This window comes from Podarcis liolepis, assembly GCF_965112155.1.
Source record: "Podarcis liolepis genome assembly, chromosome: 5".
Lineage (NCBI taxonomy): Eukaryota > Metazoa > Chordata > Lepidosauria > Squamata > Lacertidae > Podarcis > Podarcis liolepis.
In genome coordinates this window covers 46034019-46061324 of record NC_139556.1, presented here as the reverse complement: position 1 = coordinate 46061324, position 27306 = coordinate 46034019, and the positions used below count along the sequence as shown (strand labels likewise).

Genomic DNA, 27306 nt, shown 5'->3' with positions numbered 1-27306 from the left:
ACTTTGCTTGACACAGTATGTTTAGAAATCTCACTGCTTTACTTTTCCACAAGTCCTTTGACTCCAATTCCTTTTCTTTCTTTCATTTTGCTTGTGCACATTTTTCATAGTTCAGTTCATATATTTCCATACTTCAGCATCCATTTGAGAAAGTTAGTGATTTTCTTTGACTTTCTGTACAACATAAACAGACACTCATGAATTCGCATTCCATTTTGCTTGAATCATCAGAAAGCCTTTGATTTCAATATTTGTGCAGATGGGCAAGTTTGTTTAATCAAAACTGTGCAGTGTGGCAAAATGCAAAGTTTCTGTAAAAAACAAACCAAGCTTGATGTCTTATTACTATTAATAATTATGCATATAAATTACATTTTTAAAATCTACCGTATGTTAAGATGTTTCAGTCATGTAATACTGATGATTCTTGTAATCTTTGTGACCTCTAGCTTTGGAACAACTATTTCCACCTTGCTGTTGCTTTTCTTACCCAAGAGTCACTACAGCTGGAGAACTTTTCAAGTACTAAAAGATGCAAAATCCTTAACAAGTAAGTTGCATTCCACGTATAAAATCATGAGCAGGAGCACGAGGGATTATTAACATAATGTTGCTTTAACTTCTTAGAAAATTCAAGATGCATTGAGAAGCAATCATAGTATGATGAAAGGTTAGTCTTGAAACCATGAATCAAGTATTTATCATATTCTTTAGACTCGTGTCAAGATACAAAATTACTGGATAAAGCAAATGTTTATCTTGTAGTATATTCATGGAGTCAAGAAATTTAAGAATGAGCATATTAGAGAAATCTTTTTTAAAAGCCACTTTAGCTTTTTGCTTATCCTAATCTCATTTGATGAGAATGCTTTATTCCCTAATTCCTACAGGTCTTGTAGCTAATCTCCATAACTGCTGTGAATTTCAGTGTGATATCCCTAAAGAATGTTTTGTTGCCACAGACTTGTACCTTGGTTAAAACGGATTAACTTTCCTACCTTTCAACAGGGAATTTATTAATTTTATACTATATTTCATAGCAATTTTTTTATTAAAAAAAAGAAGCAACATGCTGTGGTATTCGGAAGAATGAAGGTTTGTCCCTTTGTTTTCAATTGCCTTCAGTGATTTTAGCTATGATGCGAAATCTCCTTAATTTATTTTTAAAGGACTTGTTTTTTTGTGTAAGGCTGAGCCTTAAAAGACATTGGATTGGAGCCAAAGATGCCATTCCATCACATATAAAGAGTCCTTCCTTCAAGACTAAGGCCTCTAAGTCAGTGAAAGGTTTCCCTTTATGGAAGGTGGAGAGAAAGTTTGTACTTTCTCTCCCTGCATGCCAGGTTCCATGGTGTTCCACAGTGTTCTCTGTTTTTCTAGAGCAGATTTCCAGAGGCCTGCATGGGGAATGGGGAATCTGCAAAAATCACCTCCCTCCTTTCCATTAGTGAACAGCATGAGTGTTCTTTCTGTGAATGGAACCGCACTGCATGAGTTTTGAATTTAACAGAGTGTTTTCTTGTGCTGAGAAAGACAAAATGTTGCATAATTTTAAACAATGTGAAGTTCATTTCAGAGTGGGGAAAAAAGAATCACTCCTACATGGAGTACACAGAAAAAACAATATGAAATACTCAGATTGTGATAATGCCAAGGAAATTGTATGCTAGTCCCTGCCTGCCTCAGCCCAACCATTCTGCATAAAAGTTTTACCAGCATGTAATGGTTAACTGCAATTTACATCTACACAAACCTAAATTTGGCTCATGGTTATCCAGAATTTTGGCCACCCTGAATTAGGATTAGATGTAGCAGTGGGCAATAAGGTGATGGCAGGCTGTACAAATGTGTTTTAAGGGTTATAGTAAAGGATATATGGAATTAAGAAAAAATACTTTGGTTTTAACATGTTGCATTGAGGGCTTTCCATGTTCACTCAAGATAGGAAATTACAGTTGTTAAGGACCACACTCTAAAGAAACATGTTATTTTGGCATTGTTGTATGGTATTTTATCCCATGGTTAGTTCTGGCTTCACAAACTACCTTACAACTGGATGACAGTTAATAGTAGAGAGTGGTGGAACTTTGTTCTGGATATTTTTGTTCTTTAGAGTAGACACATTGAGTCTTTGCAACAGAAGCTATCAAACAACTGAAGCTTTGTATGGTATGTAAACATGTAAACTCCACAGCAAGTTCTACAGCTTTTTAGTACAGTGGTACCTCGGGTTACATACGCTTCAGGTTACAGACTCCGCTAACCCAGAAATAGTACCTCAAGTTAAGAACTTTGCTTCAGGATGAGAACAGAAATCGCGCAGCAGTGGCGCAGCAGCAGCGGGAGGCCCCATTAGCTAAAGTGGTGCTTCAGGTTAAGAACAGTTTCAGTTTAAGAATGGACCTCCGGAACGAATTAAGTACTTAACCCGAGGTACCACTGTATTCCTGTGGATATAGAAGGCTGTGGATATAGAAGGAAGGCTGTGGATGTAATTCTCATCTGTCCAAAGGACATTGTTCCAGATGTCTTGTGGTTTGTTCAAACGCAGCTTTGCAAACCAAAGCTGTGCTGCCATGTTCTTTCTAGAGAGACAAGGCTTTCTCCTGGAAACCCTTCCAAACAAACCATATTCGTTCAGTCTTTTTCTAATTGTACTGTCATGAATTTTAACATTTAATATGCTAACTGATGCCTGTAGAGCCTACGATGTACCTCTTCATTGTTGTTGTTTTTTACAATTTCTCTGAGCATTGCACTGTCTGACTTCGGGGTGAGTTTGCTGGGATATCTGCTCCTGAGAAGATTGGCAACTGTCTTGAAAGTTTTCCACTTTTGAATAATCTTTCTCACTGTAGAATGATGGACTTTATATTGGTTGGAGATGACCTTAGAACCCTTCCCAGTTTCATAGGCAGCAGCACAAGAGCATTGTGTCATCTTTCCTCCTTGGCATTGTGTTAAAACACACCTGAATGCTCCAGACCAGCAGACTCCTAAAATTTCAGCTTTTATAGGGGTGGGCACACTTGCTGATGATCAGTTAAGCAAGGGCATTTGATTAGCACCTACCCACCTAGCAGTTTGAAAGCACGTCAAAGTTCAAGTAGATAAATAAGTACTGCTCCCATGGGAAGGTAAATGGCGTTTCTGTGCGCTGCTCTTGCTCGCCAGAAGCAGCTTAGTCATGCTGGCCACATGACCTGGAAGCTGTCTGTGGACAAACGCCAGCTCCCTCGGCCTATAGAGTGAGATAAGCATGCAACCCCAGAGTCGTCTGTGAGTGGACCTAACAGTCAGGGATACCTTTACCTATGTAAAACCACAGAATTCAAAGAATCATAGAATCATAGAGTTGGAAGAGACCACAAGGGCCATCGAGTCCAACCCCCTGCCAAGCAGGAAGGTACACTTCCTTTCCCCCATGACTGTGTGTTTAGTTTCATTCATTCATTCATGTATGGTAACCATTGGCAGTACTTGCATTTACAAAAGAGTGTGTGTGTGTGTGTGTGTGTGTGTGTGTGTGTGTGTGTGTATAAAGAGATAAAAAAGTGCATGGACTCATCCACTTTTTATGCATTCGTCAGTTGCAAATCCAAAATAAAGTATCACTTCTGATTTCTGCAGATTTGATGGACATTCAGATCCATTGTAGTATCTCAGCAGATGTCATGGTAGTTGTGGGGGAGGGGGCATCCTTTGGTACTTGCTGAATACAGTTCTTCTTAGTTCATTTTCTAGGGCAGGCAATGTATGCTAAGAATATGCATAAAAGTAAAACATTCTTAAGTCTGTGCAGTGTGTTTTCTCCAGCTATTAGAGACTGAGAAATGGATAATACTCTCATTAATCTACACAAACACCCCCACGCTCTCAAGGGACAGTTATGTAATATGCCGATAAGGCAAACTGAAATTCCCACAGGTGAAACGTTTACAGAAAATGCAGCATAGACGCTGGAGTAGAGCTTTTTTCTTCCCTCAAGGAAGAATGAGAAATGCAGATGTTAGACTGGGAGCTACCATGCAAGCTTTTGTGTGTGTGTTTTATCATCTCTATGATTTGAGAATGTAATTTAATTTCTGCAAGCTTTTCCCTATACATAACAATGGTTGTATTGCCCAACAAATTCAATAGACCTAAAGTGCATTGGACTCCTAAATAAGACTCCTAAATAACTAGCAAATCATTTATCCTAGGTTGCTTTAAAAACAACAACAACCCAGACATAATTTGATTACAATGCTGAAAGGGTGAAATAATACAAAGAGCATTTTTTATCAATAAATTTGCATTCTTTCTAGGTATGGCGATATGAGAAGACAGATTGGCTTTGAGATCCGTGACATGTGGTATAACCTGGGTAAGTAGGATCCCCACTATCTGATCCTTGAATAATCAGCACATCCTGATTAGCTGAATGCACTGCATTTTTGCAGCATTAGCGCTGTGCTTATAAGGTTTGTACAAAGTTCTGGTTGCACAAATATTTTGGCAGTATCTAACTCACACATTTAATTAATTTTATTTATTGCAGCAGCTACTCAGGGCCATTTCTTGCATGGCAGCTGTTATGTTGAAGTGGCTGCCACCAGCATGCACAGTTTCCCCCCATGATTCTTGTTATGACTGATGCACAAAGGCAGTTCCCAGCAATTTCTCATGTGACAGCCACAGTATAAGGATTGGTCCTCACTAGTTTGAACTCTTCTTTGAATGCATTCTATCCATTTTAAGATCAGTTTTGCTGAAAGAACCCTCTTAATCAGTTCATAGGATGGACAAAGCTTTGTTAAGCAAGCAAATTGCATAAATGTTGCATTGAATATCTATGTTGTTTTGTTGCTGTCATAGCATAAGTAAAATTTTCTCACACACTCCTCTGAGATGTAATGTAGGTAATGATACTCTAATGGTTTTCAATAATCAACAGGCACACAGATTAACACCAAGGTTCTCTGGAAGAAATACTTTTAAAGCCCTCTTCCCATTGGCATTAGAAATATTGAGTGACCATACCATCCAAAAAAAGAGAGAGTTCTAGATGTATTTTAGAAAGTGCATAGGTAATATGGAGAGGCAGCATTCTCAATGATTTCACAGATTTTGGCATAAAAGCTCTAATTACTAAATTATCTGTAATCACCAATAAGAAAAATTCTCCTTATACTAATATTTCCATTGATATGGACACTATACCTCTTTTGATGTTTAGCCATGTCTTTGCTCTGAGAGAATTATACAGGATTTGCTATAATATAAATTATGACAGCTGAATCACTTAAGTAGCTGCAAGTTTTTGATGATATTGTAAGGCTGCCAATATTACTTACTTTTCACCTGAACATTGGCTAACTTACTCTTGCTATATTCTTAAATGACTCTGATGCAGAAAAAAAGAAAGCAAGCAGCAGCCTTATATATAATCAGCCAGAATTGTAGAGTTTTTAATACGAAACAATGAAGCAGTCAAACTCAGATATATCTTCTGATTATTACATGAGTTTTTTTGATGAAAGAGAGAATTCACATTCATCCTTCTATGATTTGGAAGTGCACTCTGCTTGAACTATGGCGTTATGTAGGGAAGGAAAATAAGACTTTAGTAATGCCTTTGGGGGAATAGCTCAGTTCTGTTTTTATTAAGAAAGACTTGAGTGCATTAGTGAGTAGAGACCAGGATAAACCAAAATACATAATAATATACAAGTGACAGACATATACCCAGAATGTCTCATTTTAAAAGAGTACACTAAGCTCAGCTCTTCCAGTCAATCACTACCAAAAATCTACTTTTGAATATTCCATTGCACACACATCCTGATCCAAGATAGAGTACTTGGACCTAAGTCCTTTTGATATCACATGTTCAGCCATTAAAAGGGCTGGCTTTATGTGAGCAAAGGAAGACATGGAACTCAGACTGCTGAGTAACTTGTTTCTCCAAGAATGCCTGGTGTATTTCAACTCCATACAATGAACCCACATCTTTCAACTCACCACTCCCACCTTCATGTTCTCTTCTACCCAAGCATGGCCAGGCAAAGCCACTGAAAAAGCTAACAGTGTTGGCTTTAGTATACAGATACGGTTTAAATCCTGGTGTCTTGTCCTTTATTCTCAAACTATCTGGTCTTCATTATTCTGATTGCAAAAAATAAATTAAAAAAATTCAGTGCAGACTGCCACAATAATCAAGCTGCTGACTTTAGGAATTTCCCAGTTGCCATCAAATGGTCTCAGAGCAGGTGGGAGGCCCTGCTGACCACCACAAATCAAGCAGCAACTGCAGCAGGGAAATGACATGGTTGCTACCTTACACATGCTGAAATATGCTGTTTCTGAAGAGCCCTGAGGCAGTAGGCACAGGCTGATGACACCATCTACTCTTTTTTTTATTCTGTAATTTGGGGGTAGGTGGATTTCTTGCCTCCAGCATAAGATGGGACCGTCCCAGCACTAAAATGGCCTCCCCCCCTTCTTTCTGATTATAAGGGAAGGATTATAAATAAGAGAGCAAGAAAAGTATTTTTTTTAAAAAAAGAAATCCTTACATACATGGTTTAAAAAATGTCAAAAGTGTATTCCATGTTGCAGGTTGGGATTCAAAAGTTGATGGTAGTTGATCCAAATGACCTACATATTACTGGGAAAGAGTGTTATGGTTAAGAGTTATACAAACATTAGTAAACTGTTTGTTTAACAGAAAAACAAGGAGGGAAATGCAGTTTTTAAAAAATTAAAGTTAAAAATGTTACCAACAAAATCTAGGAATTGCCAAGGTTGTTGCTAAAAAGCAAAACTTTAGGATAAAGTAAAACTATAATTTCTTCAACACAAATCTGCGTAATTGAATCTTCCATACTCTGATAACTGGTATTTTGAAATCCACCTGTCTCTGTTAAGCAGAGAAAGACCTTCTAAGATCATGGTCAGTCCACAAAAAATGATGCTTCATACTCATAGATTACCGTATTTTTCGCTCTATAGGACGCACCCGAGCAAAGGAGGCACCTAGTTTTTAGAGGAGGAAAACAAGTAAAAAATATTCTGAATCAAATCAGTGTCAAGGCAGAAGGGGGAAGCCCGGGGTTTCCCCATAAAGCCCTGGCATCCCCAAGCTAGAACAGCGAGACGCTGTGCAGCACTCCGTCTCGCTGTTTTGGCTTTGGGGACAGCCTTTCAAGCCTCCGCAGGGCAGCGGGGTGCCTCCACAGCTAACCCCGAAGCCTTTGGAGCGCAGCTCGAGGTCCCAAAGGCTTCAGGGATAGCCACCTGAAGCCTTTAGAGCGCAGCGGGACCTTGCACTGCACTCCAAAGGCTTCGGGTTCCTTTTGCTGAAGCCAGGAGAGTCTTGCTCTCCTGGCTTCAGGAAAAGGAACCTGAAGCCTTTGGAGCGCAGTGCGAGGTCCCGCTGCGCTCTAAAGGCTTCAGGCGGCTATCCCTGAAGCCTGGAGAGCGAGAGGGGTCGGTGTGCACTGACCCCTCTCGCTCTCCAGGCTTCAGTGAAAGCAACACGTAGCCTCCCGAGCGCGGAGGGAGCACTCCCTCTGCGCTTTGGAGGCTTCGCGTTGCTTTCGCTGAAGCCAAGGAGCCTGCATTTGCTCCATAGGACGCACAAACATTTCCCCTTCATTTTTGGAGGGGGAAAAGTGCGTCCTATAGAACAGAAAATATGGTATCCATCTGCTTGCTTGCTCAACAGCCTTGCATTGAGATGATGCAGTGATAATGCTGAAATAACAGAATGAATTAGTATATGTTTGTTTTACAAATGATACATTAGAGTTGAATTCCTAATATAATACCAAAGACATTAGTCATGTGAAATAAATTGTTACCATGGTAATACCTAATTTACAACACATGAATAAAATAATAAAATCATAGTAAAATGGCATGTTGACCATTTCAATCAGTTGGTTGTGGGCAACAATCCATATAGGTTCTGTTTATAAGAAGTACAGTAAGTATATAGATAGTATTAAAGTACTGGAGAAGTTTCCCTGAAAAATCTTTAGGAGTCCTGGCAGCCACAGAATCTCACTCTCAGGGAATTATTTTCTTTGTTAATTAATATCTGCGCTAATTATCTTGCTACTTCCTTAGATGTGATCAGGAGTTAATAACTGTCACTATGCTTCTTTAGCCCAGTCACCATAATCACCTCACATGCTGATGCCTGTGCTGGGATAGACTCATCTTATGTTGGAGGAAAGACCTCTAGCTACCAACATCCTTTAAATATCTGCCAAAAGCACCCCCCAGATAAACAGGTTTCAATTATTTTTTGGCATGGGACTCCATTCCTTCAAAGTGGTTGAATAGCTTCACTGAATAGTTTGAACAATAGTACTCTGATTGAGGGCCACGGGTGGTGCTGTGGTCTAAAGCACTGAACCTCTTGGGCTTGCCGATCAGAAGGTCAGTGGTTTGAATCCCCGTGACGGGTTGAGATTCCGTTGCTCGGTCCCAGCTCCTGCCAACCTAGCAGTTCGAAAGCACGCCAAAAAAGTGCAAGTAGATAAATAGGTACCGCTCCGGCGGGAAGGTAAACGGTGTTTCCGTGCGCTGCTCTGGTTTCGGTGTTCCATTGCGCCAGAAGCGGCTTAGTCATGCTGGCCACATGACTCGGAAAAACTGTCTGCGGACAAACGCCAGCTCCCTCGGCCTGTAAAGTGAGATGAGCACCGCAACCCCAGAGTTGTCTGCAACTGGACTTAACTGTCAGGGGTCCTTTACCTTTACCTTTACTTTGATTGCCTTGTCCTTCTGCGTTTAGTGACCAGGGTTCAAAGTAGCCCTGTCACACAGTTCAGTAGGTTTCAGAGGATGAGCCAGTAGGGGTTTTTTGTTTTGTTTTTTAAGCCAGGCAGCGCCCGCAGGTCTCAAACCACTGAAAGCGATTGGGGGATCCAAGCAATACGTTGGTCGATGGAACCGCTGGGCTGAGCTGGCTCGCCAGTAGGGTATTTCATGTCATTCTCTCTCCCTCTTCCTGCTGACACTGTGCCAGTTGATCCTGCAGGTGGGATATGTCAAATCTCAGTTGGCGTCTTTTCTCTCTAATCACTTCATTTTCCTCGTTCATGGTAAGAAAAGATTCATTTGCCAGAACAGCATGGACTCTGTAAATTTCCTTCTACTCCTTCAGCTCAGCATTTTGCTCGCATAATCTCTGTAATTCACTGTTAATACCATTGCCATCTCTTAAAATGCAGTTTATTCCCATCATAATTCCCTGGTGAAAGACATGCTTGTGTTATTGGCATGCATTGCTGATTTTTATTTTTATTTTTAATATCTAAAACTATTTTTCCAAGAATGTTTTCTCTGGCTTCCCAACAGCGGCTTCTATAGCAAACCAATAAGATTCCCCCCCTTTTTTTTGCCTTAATAACATCACTCACAGATTCTTCATAACCATATTACATCATTGTCTCTATTCCTAATTACACTTCTGGATTCAAGTCACAACTTTCATTTAGCCATCCCCTTCTCCCAAAGCTGTCTGAGATTCCAGTTCACACACCAGACGCACTGGTCTTTTTATTTTGGGTAACAGCGTTAAGAGGGCTCCTCTCCAAGTCATTTCTCTGGCAATGACAGTGTTAGAGTCTTTAACAAATCCTGGAAAATATGTGCTTTAACCCAAAGCTTTCAGTAAAAAAATGATAATATGCCATGTGGCTAAGTACTGCCATTTTATCTAGGCCTACTGTGCCTGGGTGCTGTTGTACTATTTGTAAATAGTAGGTTAACAGATGCATGCTGGTGGGGGGGGGGCACACACAAAGTTCAGAGCTGCCTATAAGAAAGTGCATATTAAGGCTGGGCTGCAGGAAAATCTGCTCCCATTTTTGCAGGTAGGTCAGTGGACTGTGAATGTGAGATCAGTTGTTTTATTAGTACCAAACAGCTGGAAAAGTTGAGCGCAGTTGAGTGTTGATTATATTCCCCCGCCACCGCCCTGGATTTTAGGCCCGTTTCATTAAAAGGTGATGCCTACTTACTGTATTGTGGCATCATGATATAGATCAAGTGCACATGCTCAAGGTTCTGAAGATGCATCATTTTGAGTTATTGCTAGGGACCGATGACAGTGTAAGGGGGAGTGTTTTTTTTCTGAATAGTGAGAATACTTGCATACTAACATCTGGGGAGGGGAAATTGTGCACCTTAGTGGGCTGTGGGTGTGAAAAACATCCAAGAAAGCAGTGTTAATCTGTTCAAATTTACTTTATTGCAGTTATATCCCACTTCTTGTCCAATGAGTTCAAGGCAGCATACATTGCGTCTCACACATTATTTGTAATGATAACCCTATGAAGCAGCTTAGGCTGAGACATAGTGACTAGTCCAAGGTCAGTCTTAGTATAGATTTGAATCTTTATTCCTAGTCCTAGCCCACTATTCTAACTGCTGTACCACACTGTCCCAGAGGCAACAATAACAATAACACTGTACTGGCATTGGGGTTAGAGACACTCAAAATTCACAGGAGCTGGGAAAATACATCAGTTGTAATAGAAAATGATTTCATTTTAATGTACAAATTAAATCTGGTATCCTGCATGCAGTTAACACACACAAAAGCCCATTGATTTGCACAGGTAATTAATTGCAGGATTGCAGTCTGTGAATTTAAATTACCATGCTTTTATTCGCGTAGGGAAGGCGCAGCATACTAATGATAATATGAATTTAAAAGCATCTGTTTTCCAGCAGAGTAAGAGTAAATTATAAACTGATAAAACCAGGCACCAAGAAAAACACAGCAGATCTTAGTTTATGAGCTCAATCACATTGGCTTCAGAAATACAGTACTCAAGTTACACGCAGTCACGTATGGGCACTTAGTTCCCACTGACAACAAGGGGAATCCAAATTACTCATCTAATTGCAGAATTTAGTTTGCTGGATAAAAGGCGAGGAAGTGAGTTGGGGGAAGAGCTAGCAGCTAGCAGCAGTTCTGCTTAGCTGATCGCAGCTTCGGGGAGCTCATGAATAGGACTTGTAAACAGGGGCGTTTGTGGGAGAGCTTGAGGGCGTTCCCTGAGGAGAGCCGAGAGACATGGAGGGTGAGGGAGCTGCCGCAGTCACCTGCAGCACTTGTGCCACGTTTGTCTTCCAGCCTGAGAATGTGCAAAACTACATAGGCATGGGTCTGAGTGTGTGCCTAGAAAGCAGGGGTCTGAGCTGTTTTCTGTTTGCTCAATCACTTTTCCGGCTCTTTAGCACTGAAATTGAAGCAAACGTCAGTCTGCAGAAAACCTGATTGCTCCGATTCAGCATTAAAGATACCGTTTCCCCTGGGGTGAGTGGCAGGGCAGGGCAAGCGGAAATCTGGATGAGCCCTAAGTTCGTTTTCATCGTTTTTTAATTTGTATACCGTCTTTCTATCTTACAATACTCAAGGCGGTTTACAAGCTGAAGAAACAAAAAATGTACATCTTATAACAATCTAATGCAATACAAAAATGTGATAAGAAAAATAGGCAACCTACATCAAAAAAGTAACATTCAACAATCATTAGAATAGTATTAAATAATAAGAACATATAAAAGTTAAACAGAAATCCACTCAACGGTTACAATTAATAATTTCTAAACTATAATCAATAAAACAACGGCAAGCCACAGTACATAGAATAATACAATACAAATTGAGAAGCAGAGACTAGAGGGTCGGGCAAGGCAGGTGGAAGGAGGCCTTGCCTGATGAAGTCTCTCCCCTCACAGTTCTTCCTCCAGGACCTGCTCCCTTATGAGGACTTCTAGGGTCGGAGGGTGGGGCAAGGCTTGGAAGAAAACTTAATTGGCTACCACCCAATGTTCTTATATCCCAGTGCAAGGATTGGTGGCTGCCAGGATACTACTACCTCTTAAGTAAAGTTGCAAGGTATTTGAAGAGGCACTACTTCAGCTTGAAACCAAGCTCTTTAGCATCATTGGATGACTTTGGATTTCATCCTCTGCCTTCTCCAACCAGAACGCCAAGGGAGGTGATCCTTCACGCCAATCTTGGTTGAGAAAGATTTACGTAGCCTGAAGATAATTGGTTATGGGATGGGGGATGAAAGGCCCTGAGTTTCCAGCTGAACATGATTGAGAATCTGCAGGGTATCTTAGATATCAGATATGCTGATTTGTGGAACGATATGTTTATCATCCAAAACTGTGGGGCTGCTGACTCCGCAGTTCTCATAAGCTTTTCTACTTGTTTTTCCTCCAATCCACCACTGCAGAATAAAGTAAATTCTGGGGAAAGCTGCCATCAAACACTGCAGCTGAACTGATAAGCTAAATGGCCTTCAGGCAGCAGAGGAAGGAAGATTTGCAGTGTGATTATACACATTGTAATATTTTCTAATTGCTTTTTCTTTCTTTCTTTCTCCACGCGGGACACGTTTTTCTCAAGCACTACTTTCCTAGGGACCCACCTCCTCCTGCATTGATTTAAGATTTCTGCCAGTTAGACCTACGGGGAAGGATTTAATAGGAGGCACCGTACAAGTGACAAAAAAAGGGGGTGAAGTGCTTTACTGCTGATTTCCACTGATTTCTTCTGATGCCCACAAAATTCTAATTTTGAGATGAATTAGACATTAGAACATGTAAAAGAGAACACTTTATAAAATGGGGGTGTAAAGCTTTCTTTTATTTTGTGGTGTTCATTAGAAAGACATTCCCCACTTGCTCCCTGATATGTCAGTTCCTTGTGGTCCTGGGAGCTCCATGCATGCTGCTCCCTCTCCCATTTGCTTCGATGGATTGGCCAGCACTGTGCATGTGGGTGTGTACCTTTGATTGAATTGAATAGGGAAGCCTTGCTAGTGCTGTCGCTTTGGACCAAGGGCATTCTCTATATTTTTTTTAAAAAAGGTAATCAAAGGTTTAAAATGCGTTGTTAGGGCAATATGCTTCTTTCACGGATTTACTTCGAAACCAGCCATTTTTCTTTCTGTCTTGAAATTCAATCCCTAAACTTGGAGCCTTGTGACAAAACAGGAACTTTGTGGCATTGATGGTCTCCCTGACAAATAACATTGTGTCACTATAATTCATTTTCTGATCTATTTGCTCTGACAGTTTTCAGGTATAGTACAAAAAAACTGTCACCTGGAAGACTGAATGGTAGTAATAATGAAATAGAAATAAATCTTTATACTGTTTTCATGTTTTTAAAAAAGCTTTTCCTGGCTTACCACTGAATATTCTGCTTAAGAGTATGCTCAACTATAATAGCACTATTACATTTTATTTTATTTTTGGTAATATGTAGACTTTTATTTCTTTTTTGAGCTGTGTCCTTTTCAAGGGTATCTATGAACAGCTAATACTGTTGTTATAAGCAAAGTCCACATCTGTCATGGACTGGCTGGATGCAGAAGAGTGGTGGGAAGCAACAGCCAGGGAACTCCCTAGGGAACCCTCAGGCAAAAAAGGCCTTAGAGCTAGCACAGCGGTGGTGGGATGACAACAAATGGCCAGAGGAAGAAGACTAAGGGGAAGGTGTCAGAATCTGGATGGGCAGCAAGGTTTAGTGAGCAGGAAGAGTTTGTGGCAGAGTGTAGTTCAGACTCTGAGGCTGAAGTAGAGGACAGTCAAGAGGCTGGTGAAGAATTCAGGGAGTCTCCCCGTCTTGCTGCAACCAGCTCCCCTCCCCCTAGTCTCCAAGAACACACACACAAAAATGAAAAGAGCAGAACAGAGTTTAGTTGTATGCAGATGCAGTTTGAAACTGCATGGCGGGGAAACCTTGGAGAGAAGGAGCCTTAGAGGGGGGTGGGAAGGTGGGGACCTTCAGTCCTCACAAGTGTGTAATTGGGGCAAAACCTACCAGGAAGGGTTGCTGAGACCACTAGGCATGAGCTGTATCCTCCCCCTTGAATATAGAGTTAACTTCACTGGCATTGGTGACTTACTACTTTAGTGCTGACCTAAGCCAGACTCGATCCCTGACAACATCTCTTGATTCAGGCAGTGCATCCAATATAGTTCCCTAGATAAATGAATTAGACAGAGAACCTAATTAAGCTATGGAATGTTTCGTAGATGTGACAGTTTTCATGGCCCAGAAGATGTGGTGGTGGTCACCAATGTGAATGGCTTTAAGTTCAAGATCGCTATTGCTCAAGAAATATAAAAATACAAGTGGGGCCTGCAACAAAGCCTTGCTGTGTACAGTGCTCCTGTTCAGTATTCCATTCATCCTAGTTATTTTTACAGAATACTCTTCAGTTTCCTTCCCCCTCAGTTTTCATTCCCTCGCTTCCCAAGACATTGTAGGGCAACTAAGCATGCTCAGTCCTCATTTAGCTATTGTTGGGGTTCTTGCCTCACCCTCCTACTTCGTTCCCTAAACATTTTTTCTACTTCGGTACACCTTGTGTGCCTAACCAGCTGGTGTTGACTGCTGCTCTTCTGCCTGGTGCCGTGTTTGCAGAGCTTCAGAGCTTGTCCACTGCTGTGTGGTGCCATAAGGAAACAACTTTGAGGCAGAAGTCCAGATTCCATTCAGCGGAATAACAACTCCCAAATGCAGCAGGGTTGGCTTATCTCATTTTGAAGAGTGCATGGCAAAGTACATTACCATCAAAAGAGAGCCTTCCCACCTCCACCCAGTCAATAAAACTGCTAAGTTTATAAGAGATGAAGCCAAGTGATTCTTAAGCAGTTCTGAGTTCATTTCAAACTTATTTTCTATGTCCAGAAGTCTACAAGAACATCAGATTTATGCTATGTGACTAGCCAACTTTATATGTAATCATTGGTAATCATTCCTACATAGATCTCTTTTGAAATTCTTGTTTCTGCTTGGAACTTAACTTTGTTTCTACATATGGAATGTGAGTCAGGATGAAGTAAGTGCTAAACAGGTGTATAATTAATTTTTTTGATAATCAAATACCTGAAGTGTTACTTACTGTAGCCCTAGCTTATATTCAGCTTTATATCTTGAGATGTTCATAGTGATAATGAAATAATAGACTTATGATTAAAAATACAGCAGATAAATGTTTTGAAAACACTAGCAATGTTTATCAAAATCTTTCGTTTTTGTGTGATTTAAATATTGTATGATTCAATGTATGTACCTTTAATCATATATATTTACAAAAAACGTTTCAAATGCTACTTCTGTTGAACAACTATTAATTAATATTTCTAAGAATTCAATTTCTCTCCCTCTCTTTCACCACTGGTAACTTAAACTAGCACATCAGCTTGTATTATCGATCTGTATTGAGAAGAATAAGGGTTGTCTTCCACTTGTTGGAAGTTATTTAAGATTATCCTAAGATTCTATCTATAAGGAGGCAACTTTGTAATTGCAATGTCAAAATATACTACAGATGAAGAAGGCAAACTACTGTGAAGACTTGCTTAATGTTAATTTAGGAAATTTGAATTAAGTGTTGATATTTAATATTTGTTCTAGTTCTGACTAAATTTAGATAAAAAGAATGCTGACTCAGCAGGTGATGAACTTGATGGTGAATAGATTGGCAGTAATGAGACAATAATGAGCTAAGCTGGGGAGGGGATACCTTTTTTAGTTTAAAGATATTGGCAGATATTATCCAATGTTGTTTAAATATCATTTCTCATTATTTTGATTTTTTTCTACAAAAAGCACTGTCTAAGAGTCCACCCTAAAGGGCTTAAACTCTGGCTAAGAGACATCTGATTTTGAGGTTCTGCTTTGTAAAACCTGGAAGGTTTGCAAGTTGCTTTTTGTGGTATGGCAAATGTGCTCTGTATATCTTCAGAATACTATTATTTACTATTGCCTGCCTTTCTTTTTCAGAACAAATTTTGATTCTGAAAACTGAAGAGCCTTGGGTGTAATTAAGCCCCTTCTTCTAAATTCAGGTGGTTTTTGTCTCCTCAGGCCAACATAAAATCAAGTTCATTCCTGAGATGGTGGGGCCTATGTTAGAAATGACACTGATCCCTGAAACTGAACTTAGAAAAGCTACCATTCCAATATTCTTCGATATGATGCAGTGCGAGTTTCATTCTACCAGTACCAGAGGCTTTCAGATGGTAAGTACATTTTGTTTACAGAGTACCAAACTATGCTTTTCTTTTGTCCAAGGAAGATTCACAAAGCAAATCTTATTTTATCTGTATGAAGCAGACTGACACAACTTGTAACCCCACAACCTGCGACCTACAGTTTTGCCACCTGCATGCCTATAAGGAACTAATGGAGCCATGAACAGAACACATTGCCAAAGAAAGCTTGGTGTTCCCTTCTGTCATTGCTGGGATGTTGCAAGCAAATTCAGTTGTCATCCTGCTCAAAGTGGGCTATACATCTAGCCCTGATTTTGCTACCAGAATATTCAGTTCTTTCTCATCCCTAATAGTGGCGTTGAAAGGCTCCTTATACTGCATCCGATTATTGGTTGATCTAGCTCAGTAAAGTCTACACTGGCAATAGCTCCCAAGGGTTTCAGGCTGTGATTTTTCCTAGTCTTGCCTGCGTTTTCAACCTAGAACCTTTTGCCATGTGCACTACCACCAAGTTACAGCTGTGCAGCCCTGGAAACAAATGTGGCTAGACTGTCTTCTTTCCATTCAAAAAGGCACTCACACAAGGATTGCTATCCCGCTGTTTAAATTACCTGCCAGAAAGACAATTATCTAACCTTATTAGTCATATCAACAAAGTTTAAATTAGCTCCCTTTTTACAGCAGACCTACAATGTGTGAGGGAGGAATATTTCACAGCACTTTAATTTGAAAACATGAAGTCCTATATCATTCTCAGACAACTGTTATATGAAATATACTCTTATTTCAGTCTTTCTTTCTTTCTTTCTTTCTTTCTTTCTTTCTTTCTTTCTTTCTTTCTTTCTTTCTACTGTGTGCTGTAAGAATGACATGAGATTAATAATCCTCAGAGCTAAACCTTTTCTGTTGTCACTGAGTTTACATGATCAGTTTTTCTAGGGAAACGTTAATCCAGCAGGAAATAAAATACATGTTCATGTCATTCTCCCATAGTTTCCTGTGCAAAATGCACCTGATATATGGCAGAACCACATGTAAGGCAATATTACTTTTCAACAGCTAAATTTTACAAGAGTGCATATCAGGTTCACCAAACTGGGGAGAGGGGAGGTGTTTGTGTGAACAAATAACCTTGGAAATCCTATCGGGTAGCAATTCCTTGGAGAATTGATTACATGAACTCAGTCTTGGCACCAGAGTAGGTAATTACTTTGTAAGTAAAGATTTTCTATGATGGGAGTTGCCTTCGTCTTTATAGCTTCTCTCCACTTTGTCGTCGGGCAGAATAACAGCCACAAGTAGCAATAACTGATTTAGCAGGTTTGGTCCTGCTCGTGCTAATGTAAGAGAGAGCAGTCTCATGGCGGGGGGTGGGGAGGGGAGGGACAAGCATAGTCAGATGAAATCAAGGCACCACAATTTGCGTCCTTTATCTTAATCTTTTATTTCACCTCATCTCCTTTCTTTGGACATCCTTTGTGGTTTTAGCATCTGAAAGCAAGCCTGAAAAGTAGTATCCATTTTGTGAGCCATTGTTTTTGTTCTAAATTATCTTTCGTCACTCTTGGTTTGGCACACCCTGTTCTGTTTCTCCATTTTTATGGAAAGCTCTTTCTCCAAGGAGCTCAGGGTAGCCTACAAGATTGCACACACACAAAAGCAAACTTTGTTCTTGTTTAGTCATGTCCGACTCTTCGTGACCCCATGGACCAGAGCATGCCAGGCACTCCTGTCTTCCACTGCCTCCCACAGTTTGGTCAAACTCATGCTGGTAACTTTGAGAACACTATCCAACCATCTCGTCCTCTGTCGTCCCCTTCTCCTTGTGCTCTCAATCTTTCCCAACATCAGGGTCTTTTCCAGGGAGTCTTTTCTTCTCATGAGATGGCCATTTCACAACAGCCCGTGAGGTAGGTTTGATTGAGAAATCGGCCCAATATCACCCAGCAAGCTATACATAATTGAGTGGAGTTTTGAACCTCAGTCACACAGAGGATGATCACACAGAGGATGATCACACATTGGGTATACCTGGCTTATGTTCATTGTTCAAATTATTTCTATCATACACATACATTTAAAATCATGCACATGAGATGATAATATTTCCACCAGTGCTATATTATTATTATTATTATTATTATTATTATTATTATTATTATTTGGGGGGGGCAAAATAAGAAGTTTGCTTGAATTGGTGCTGTTATCTGCAAAGCTGTGCTGTGCAAAAGTTGTACAGTGAAAGCTGTGTCTCTCATGATTAACTGCCTATGTTCTGCACAGAAGCTTTAGGTTTAACTCTGCACACTCACAGTGTCTGGGAAGGCTAAAAGCTTTGCGCATTTGGGATGTTAATGAAAGGTTATGTCTTTCCTACTTTCATGGTACATTTTGCAAGGCTAGTGCAGCTCCAATGCTCTGTACCATATCCAGGATGCATACCTCAAAGGAGACCAAAGCCTAAGGGCAGAAATAGCTGCAGTACTTTACAGGATCAAATGCACTGATTTGGTATACCCGGAAGCCACGTAAAGTTTGTCACAATCCCATGCTGATCATCCAGGTGTAGCCTTAAGTCAAGTAGGTATTCCTACGGTTTTTGCATACAGGCATGTATCCTGCATCCATCTGCCATCGGCAGCTGTCAGAAATTGTGCTGGGAGTCTAGGAGGTCAAAGCAGGAGCCACACCTGTGGAACCAGGTCAGGAGCCAATCAGCAAACAAACACAGAAGAACTTGAGCAGGAAGACTCTAATAGGTCTTTCCTGTTTCAGAGGACCACTAGCCAACTTGCGTGGACAGGGCCAATACAGAGTCTGAGAATACTTCCCAGTGTAGGAAGATGCCCCCAAATGCATTTCTGGGGGGCTGACCACATGGGGAGCCATGTACAGAACAAAGTGCTCCCAGTTTTAATTCCCATGGCTTCTGACAGGAGACTACATAAGAACAGCCCTGCTGTTTTAGACTATTTCCTCCAGCGTTCTGTTACCCACAATGAGGTACCAGCCAGGTGCTCCATGGATATTCCTAGATAAGCCATAATAGACAAGGCCTTCCGTGTTATTCCTCCCCAATATTTAGATCTGAACATGGAATCTCTAGCTACCGTGTCCAATATAATGAATTCGTCTAATGTGTAAAACACAACAGTTAGTAGCAGTTACCATTTTGTTATAATTTATTCCATAAAATAATCTGATCGTGGTCTCTCTCTCTCTCTCTCTCTCTCTCTCTGTGTGTGTGTGTGTACAAATGTTTTCTTTCTGTCTGTCTTAATCTTACTTCCTAGAAGTAAGCTAAGAGAAGTATCCTCAAAGAACTTGCAACCAAGTAAAATTATTGTGCAAATCTTATCTTTCAGCAATATGCAACATCCATTTGTATATCCATCTTGTGTCATAAAAAGCAAACAGAGCCCTGAAAATAAAATATAAAAAAACACACAAGGATATAAGATAAACAAATGGATAATACACATGATTGCTAACACAAAACTACTGATGCAAATAAAGCACCTCTGGCTAGAGTTCTGTTATGAAAAGCAGGTAATTGGGTTGGGACTGTCAGCAAGAAGAAGCAGAGGATCTTTTTATTCAATTCTAGAAGTTGACAATAAATTGTAATATCAATGAGGCGGCACTGTCTTATCTAGTTGTCAGTTGATGTTTTAACTTCTATTTCCCCAGGACTTGAAAATTAATAATTGCTGTTTGCAGTACATATCACTGCTCCTGGAAGCACCATAAAATATTTAGAAACCCTAATGAAGTACTTAACTGTGTAATCTTATACATATCTACTCAGAAGTAAATCCAGTTTAGTTCAGTGGGACTTACTCCCTGGTAAGTGTGTATAGGATTGCAACCCAAGTCACATGGGTGGTATGTAAATAGGTATGCAAAGGGTGGGGGTCATAAAGCAATGATGTTGCAGGTCTTAAGGGAACTGCAGGACGGGTTAAATAACATGATCATGCAAATCAGTCTTTTTACCATTGTGTGACATCCAGCTATCCTTAATTAAATGCACCACATAATTAATGGACTTTGTTGAATCTGATAGACTAAAAAGGATTATAGATGCTAACATTTTACCTCCCTTCCAAGAGGTGTTAACATGAATTTCTAATAAGACTCAGCTCAGCATAACACTTCTAGCTTTGTTTGTGAAGGATAAGTATACCTCTACTATGCAGACTATGACAAATGCTCCCCTTGGTCATAGCGGTGATTATTGGCCAATAGACAAACAATAGCATTTGTATCCTTGTGAATAGTTTCTGATTGAGTTGTTTTATTTACAAAATAAATTGAAAATCACTAGCAAAGAAAAATTTCAGCACCACTAGATACACAGCTCTGGGAAAAGGGAGATTTTGATGCATCCTGTTAAATCAAATCATGGAGCATAATGATTTTTGTAAGCTACTCTGCAATAATGTCGTAACTATGATGGAGCATGGAAATTACTGACCTGCCACTAGGGTTCAAAGTAGGAAAGGGAAACAAATTGTATGACAATAATCTCATCCCATTTTATTTTGCAGAAGAATTTCATATGTTTTTGTTATGTTGTTTTATACATTTAGAGGTAGCTTTTGTGCATTGTATTTTATGCTCTTCTAAACTTCTGAAAAATGAAGGCTTGAAAACTAAGCAAAAATATCTTAAGGACAATCTTGTTGTGACATACCAAAGATCTAGCTTGTGAGAAGTTTGATAGATTACATTAATTTATTGGTGTGCAGCAAAAAGTTGGTGTATGTGTGTGTTTAAATTCTAAGTTTCCTTCCTTGGCCTCAAACTCTCACAGAAAGCCTAAGCCTCCTGTTACCTCATCAGAGGATGGATGCATTTTCTTCTTGCTTTTTCCTTCATGCTTTCTGGCTGTTACAGAAATAACTAATCAGACACTGCATTTGAAGTTCTCAAGTGATTATGTGCAATCGTAATCTTTACTTAAAGGTAAAGGGACCCCTGACTATTAGGTCTAGTCACGGACGACTCTGGGGTTGCAGCATTCATCTTGCTTTATTGGCCAAGGGAGCCTTCGTACAGCTTCCAGGTCATGTGGCCAGCATGACTAAGCCGTTTCTGGCGAACCAGAGCAGCGCACGGAAATGCCATTTACCTTCCCGCCGGAGCAGTACCTATTTATCTACTTACACTTTGACGTGCTTTCAAACTGCTAGGTTGGCAGGAGCAGGGACCGAGAAACAGGAGCTCACCCTGTCACGGGGATTCGAACCGCCGACCTTCTGATCGGCAAGCCCTGAGCTCTGTGGTTTAACACCCTAGTCTTTACTTACCCCACCTCAAAACTGCCACATAAATAATTGCATGGTAAGGAACATGGTGTCACTTTTTTATTCTTCATAGGATATTTAAAAGATGGGAAAATACATATTTGAGGGACAGTAGTTTGGGATTGAACAGTGTAATACTTCACTCCAAGGGTTTTTTCTCTCTGCAATTATACTGCCAGCTTTGTTCTAATGTGGTGCTACTAATGTGGTTCTGACTGGTTCCACAAGTTTCACAGGAATCTCCTTGGACCTTTTTGTGATGTAATTAGCAATGAGTGACACAACGTCCACCTCCAATGGCATGTGTTGTTGATGTTTTTTGATTGCTTTCATTCTTTGATGGGTATGTGCTCCCCTACTGTACAAGATCAACATGGGAACATTCATCTGTCTTCTTTTTAAGTGGCAAATGTCAGCACATTTGTCTTAACCACCTTCATCAATCATGCCCTATTATTTGGCTGAAGCTTTTATTTAGTTTTAAGTAATTTTCTGTTTCTTTGGGAGCTATTCATTCAGCCTCTTCTGTGACAGACACCCATCATGATGTAAAAAGAAAGGCAACTGATAAACTACAGAAGGTGTGTTACATCTCATACTGCCCTCATGACCTGTGCATTGGGTGCAGTGTAGCTGACATTTTTAAAAACTAAAGTCTGATGGGAGTATTGTGCAAATACAAAAATGCAGTTAGGGCACTCTTTATGCATAAAGGTTCAGAGTGCTCATGGATTCAGACTGTGTTATAATTAATTTATACTATTACAGAACTGATGGAGGTTGCCTATGTAGATATGTGTGTTTTATTTTAATGTTTGGTGGCTTATACATACCCCAATAAATAAATTCAAATTTATTTCCACCAAATGCGAGAAGCCGGGGACCAGGAGATAAGTGACTTTTAATAGATGGGAAAGTGCGCAGAGATTATGAGGATGGAGAAAATTCCAAGCATGTGAAAGGGCAAGCAGAAAGGGATGACAGCAATGAAAAAATAGACACACGGGTCATATTAGGACAAGTCTAACAAGAGAAGGTGCCAAGTGGGGCTGCAAAGTGTAATCATAGCTACAGGGAAGGGCAAAACTGTGAGAGAAGAGAAAAGCAACTGGAACGAAGTGAAAAAAATTAGACAGATGAAATAAAATAACGAAGGAAAAAAACAGGATGCATTTGCCTCCCTGGACTCTCTTTGACTCACACCATCTTTGGAAGCTGGTGCTGATAAGTGCTGTCAAGCCCTGGGAATGTCCATAGCTGATGCTTTAGAGATAATAATACAATAAACATAGAACTGTGTGTGTATGGAACGAAACAGCTACTTGGCCAACTGAGATATTCAAATAACCCAAGACGTAAGGAGGTGCTGCCTCAGTTTCTTTGCTTCATCAGTGGGATCCCTACCTCATCCATGGTGAGGCAGGTATGATATTTGCCCTTGGGAACAAGCAGATTCCCCTTTCTTCCTGCTGCTTCAAGAATTAATAAGAACTCTTAATGTCAGGTGAGAGGCATCATTTATGAACACAGTTGCTAGCTGGATATGCAGTCATTAAGCTGCACATTGATGTGTTGCATAAAGCTTTGCTTGAGACAGTTGCGTAGAAATAGCAAAAAACAAGACCAAACCAAAAACCTTTTCTCCAATGTAGAAGTTGGATAATAGATGTGATGGGTGAGCTCCTCCAGGCTTGCCTTCTGGCTAACTCAATTTTTCACTGCTTTCTCAAAGAACTGGGAAGAGCTTACTCCCAACTCTTGCTGCTGGTTCCTCCTGCGTACTTTAGGCCTGAGCACACTCAGAACAATCCAGGAGCAACCAGGCCCTAACGATAAGGTTTGGTGACACCAGTGAATGCTCACATCACAGTGACCAATTAGAAGCAGGGCACAAGATGCTCAGCTTCAGCTTATAATTGTTGATTGCTTTCTCAACTGAGAAAGTTTGCATTTCAAAGCCACCCTCAAATTGTGGCACCATCACCAGAAAGCAGGGGGGGAAGCCTTTCGGAGCACCATCATTTTTGTTTAATTTTAAGCTCGCAGCAATCTCTTCCTTTCCATACTGAGCCCGTAAGTTAACTATGGAGAAGAATGAAGGTCTATAGCTGAAAATGTGGGACTTGCAACCCTAGAGTTGCACTTCACATGCTGCCCTAGCCATGTGGCCCTAGAACAAATCAGCCCTGTGTGAAAGGTGGGAGCTTCTGTTGTATACTCACATATACCCATCTTTACATCTCAAGAACAGCCAATATGCTGTAAAAACAATGTTTACAGTACACCAAACTTGTCTCCCAAATAAAACCAACATAGCTGTAGTTTCCTTAAGTAGAACTTGAAGCAATTTGCATTTAGTTTCCCATGATGGAGTGGTTTTAGTGTCATCAAAATGTCAGAGATTTTTTTTTTATATATGTAACAAATAATTTTCCTCTCCGCATACCAGCCATCTCATACGAATAGATAATCAGCCAGTGGATAATTTCTGCAGCAAGTGTCAAAGAAGGCAATTTCATTTTTGTACCCTATTAGAGAATCTGCGAAGATTTGTGACTTCTCTTCTGTACTATATTGCTTTAAACTACTACTTGGCATGCTCTTGCACTATAGGGATGCACCTCTGAGCCTGCACTGCAAGGAGTGGATTGGATTATTCCTCTCTCTCTCTCCCTCCCTCTCTCTCTCTCTCTCTCTCTCTCTCTCATTTTAATTTCCTTCCTTGAACCAGTACATTTATTACATTAAAGAATTGCATTGCCTCACTGGGGGCACAGAAGGTCAAATAACAATTTATCTTGCAGTTGCATTTTAATCCTTTTTTCACTGAGGGCCTCCCCCCGCCGGTTTTTTAATATCTTTCCAGCCTTAACTTTCTAAAACAGCAGAAGGATACATATGGAGTGTCTAGAACTCCATAAACATGGTCATGTGTCCACTGTGCAGTCGTTTGACACCCCGTGACGCCCAGCCTTCTTGTAATGTCACCAGAAGCTGGGAACCCCTGGCTTGAAAAGTCATAAAGCCAAGGCTACTTGAGACAATGTGTTGGCAAGAGGTGGAACTGCAAGGGTTTGTACTTCTACCTTTGCTTCTCCTTTGGCAACTATTTCCAAACAAAACCATCTGTGTGGTCTTGATAGAAAGAAATCACTCCGATTCATGGCTCTTAAGGTGGGAGCTTATATGGCTTAGATGGGTGCCCTTCTAATGCTTCATTATCCATTTTCTGCAAATTCCTTGGAAGCCCTAGAAACATAACAAAATAGCGCAAAGTAATTTAACATTATTTATTTATTTGCAGTATTTTTTTTATATCCCTTTCAGGCAGATTCCACAAAGCGGCTTATATAAGATGATTACAACAACAAACATAGATTTATTTATTTTAAAGTTACAATATAAAGGAAAGATGCTGTTGCTGCATCTTTTCTATTCATCTCAGGGGAAAATGGTCCGTCAGATGACATTGTGGTGATGGTTGCGGGGAAGGAGAAGGCGCTCCACGTGTATTCAAGCTGCATGTATCCTAGGTACAAAATTTGGAGGATCCATGGAGAATTTTGAATTCTTTGGGAACCGAAAGCCAATATCCTTTAATTTGCCAAACTTGGGTCTCCAGCTGTTTTGGGACTACAACTCCCATTATCCCTAGCTAGCAGGACCCAGTGGTCAGGGATGGTGGGAATTGTAGTCCAAAATCAGCTGGAGACTCAAGTTCTGGAAATCCTGCATCAGTCCCTCCAATATGAGACTTGGGTGATCCTGTCCCTATTTTCTTGGGAAGGAAAACACAAAGTGGTCTGATAGAGATGTATGCTCAGGAGGCTTCCAAGATTTAGAGAATGGTAAGTGGGGGGGGGGGATGAAGTGGGAGCGGAAAGCAAGGCTTGAATGCCTAACAGTTGACAGGATTTTGGAGGGGCAGATTAGGTTAGGTGGATGTGGCTCACTTCCTTCCCTACACTATATGGGAAGTTATTAAGCTGTGGGCTGTGGTTGAACTTCAATGGGTCCATGAACTCGGGTGCAAAAAAGATAAATGAATTCCAATGCAATACAATAAATTGTATGCAGAACTTGGTTTGTGCATGAAGATTCATAACCTCCATCAGATTCTGAAATGGGTCCATGAAAGGTTAAGAACCACTACTATATAGGGAGATTTGAGGGGGGGGGAATGTTGCATTTTCCCTTTCTCACACATTGAACCTTTCTTCCCCTCTCTATACACTAATATAGTGGCTATATTTTGATCTGGAAGCTTTTAGTTAGTTCAGGGGTCAGCAGGGGGCCAGTCCACTGTCCCTCAGACCTTGTGGGGGGCCGGATTATATTTTGAAAGAAAAGAAGAAGAATGAATTCCTATGCCCCACAAATAACCCAGAGATGCATTTTAAATAAAAGCACACATTCTACTCATGTAAAAACATGCTGATTCCAGGACCGTCCGCAGACTGGATTTAGAAGGTGATTGGGCTGGATCCAGCCCCAGGGCCTTAGTTTGCCTAACCATGAGTTAGTTTATAGTGCAGCTGGGCAGGTTTCAGAAGGGAGAGAATTCCACCTTCTGAAATGTCCCCCCCAGCCACCCTTGATGTGAACCCACCCTTACACCAAAAGTGTTGTCCAAGCTTCTGTTCCAGTCCTCCTGGAGCCTTGAGGAGGAACATTCTCACAGTTCCAACTTCTGTTTCAGGTTTCCACTTATATATGTGAAATAGCTAGTTCCAGCATTATGTTTTTGCCCCGTTACAATACGACTAAGAAACAGGAGGTAGGGTGAGATGATTTAGATTGGCGTAGACAATGTGGTGCCCTCCAGATGTTGTTTTCATCCCAACTCCCTAGCCAGCATAGCTAAATGAGAGGAATGATGGGAATTGGAGTCCCACAACATCTGTAGGGTACCATGTTGCCACCTGGAGTAGATTAAGGACTGGGGCAGTGTGGATGGGAGGTGGCTTGGCTACTGCAAAATTGGCTACACTACCCTCATTGGAGTGGTGCCTATGTAGCATGAGTATGTCAAGTGCATACCACACAGGTGTTTGAGATCCTCATCGGGTCCTTGCAATATGCATGCACCCTATTCCCCCCCCCCCCACATATAATAGTGACCAGCATCTTGCAGGTATATGACATATAAAGTTCCAAATGGACACTTAACTGCCATTTTGTGGACTTTGGAAGAGTTCATACCAGGTATATCATAGAGACAGTGTAATGACTGAAGAATGAATGTCTCGAATTCCTTGGAAAAATACTCTGCAGCTATGCAGTTGTTCATAACTGAAAGAGAATAAATTCCTCCAACTCAAAGGTCTGGAGAGTCATGAGTTGCTTTGGGCAGGTACATGTTTACTTCATTCGGTTGAGCTAAGTAAGTCAGGTTTTGTAACTGACATATTTTTACTTGTGAGCCGCCCCCTCACTGATTTGGTGGGTTAGTATTGCTGCACTTCAAATATCTATTTCACATCAAGGAATGTACAGTCGTACCTTGGAAGTTGAACGCCTTGCAAATCAGACGTTTTGGAACCCGAACGTCTGTCGCGACTTCTGTGGCTTCCAATTGGCTGCAGGAGCTTCCTGCAGCCAGTCGGAAGCCGTGCCTTGGTTCCCAAACATTTAGGAAGTCGAACGGACTTCCGGAATGGATTCTGTTTGACTTCCAAGGTAGGACTGTAATTCCATTTTCTTCTCCAAAATGTGGCATCTCAAAAGAACATTCCTCCAAAGTGGATTGACTGCTCTTTGCAAACAAAATTTAGCTAGAGTTTACACTGGACTTAAAATCTTTTTGTAAGCATTCCCTGATATATAGTTGCTCAAATATACATGTTTATTATTATTATTATTATTATTATTATTATTATTATTATTATTATTATTATAAATATATTGTTCCTCCTAGTTGGAGTGCACATGCTTGCCATAGAAATCAATTGCTTGGACTCCCTGTGCT

The 27306-nt window shown here is 40.6% G+C and overlaps 1 protein-coding gene across 2 annotated transcripts in view; it reads left to right on the top strand.

Moving 5' to 3' along the window:
* Positions 1-27306, top strand: part of DOCK1 (dedicator of cytokinesis 1) — a 365804-nt gene that overhangs the window by 270314 nt on the left and 68184 nt on the right. For both annotated transcript variants that reach the window (XM_083506102.1, XM_083506101.1), the window contains exons 31-33: positions 450-550; positions 4308-4366; positions 15902-16056. In XM_083506102.1, the coding sequence (XP_083362228.1) occupies positions 450-550; positions 4308-4366; positions 15902-16056 (315 nt within the window). The remainder of the gene's footprint in view (positions 1-449; positions 551-4307; positions 4367-15901; positions 16057-27306) is intronic.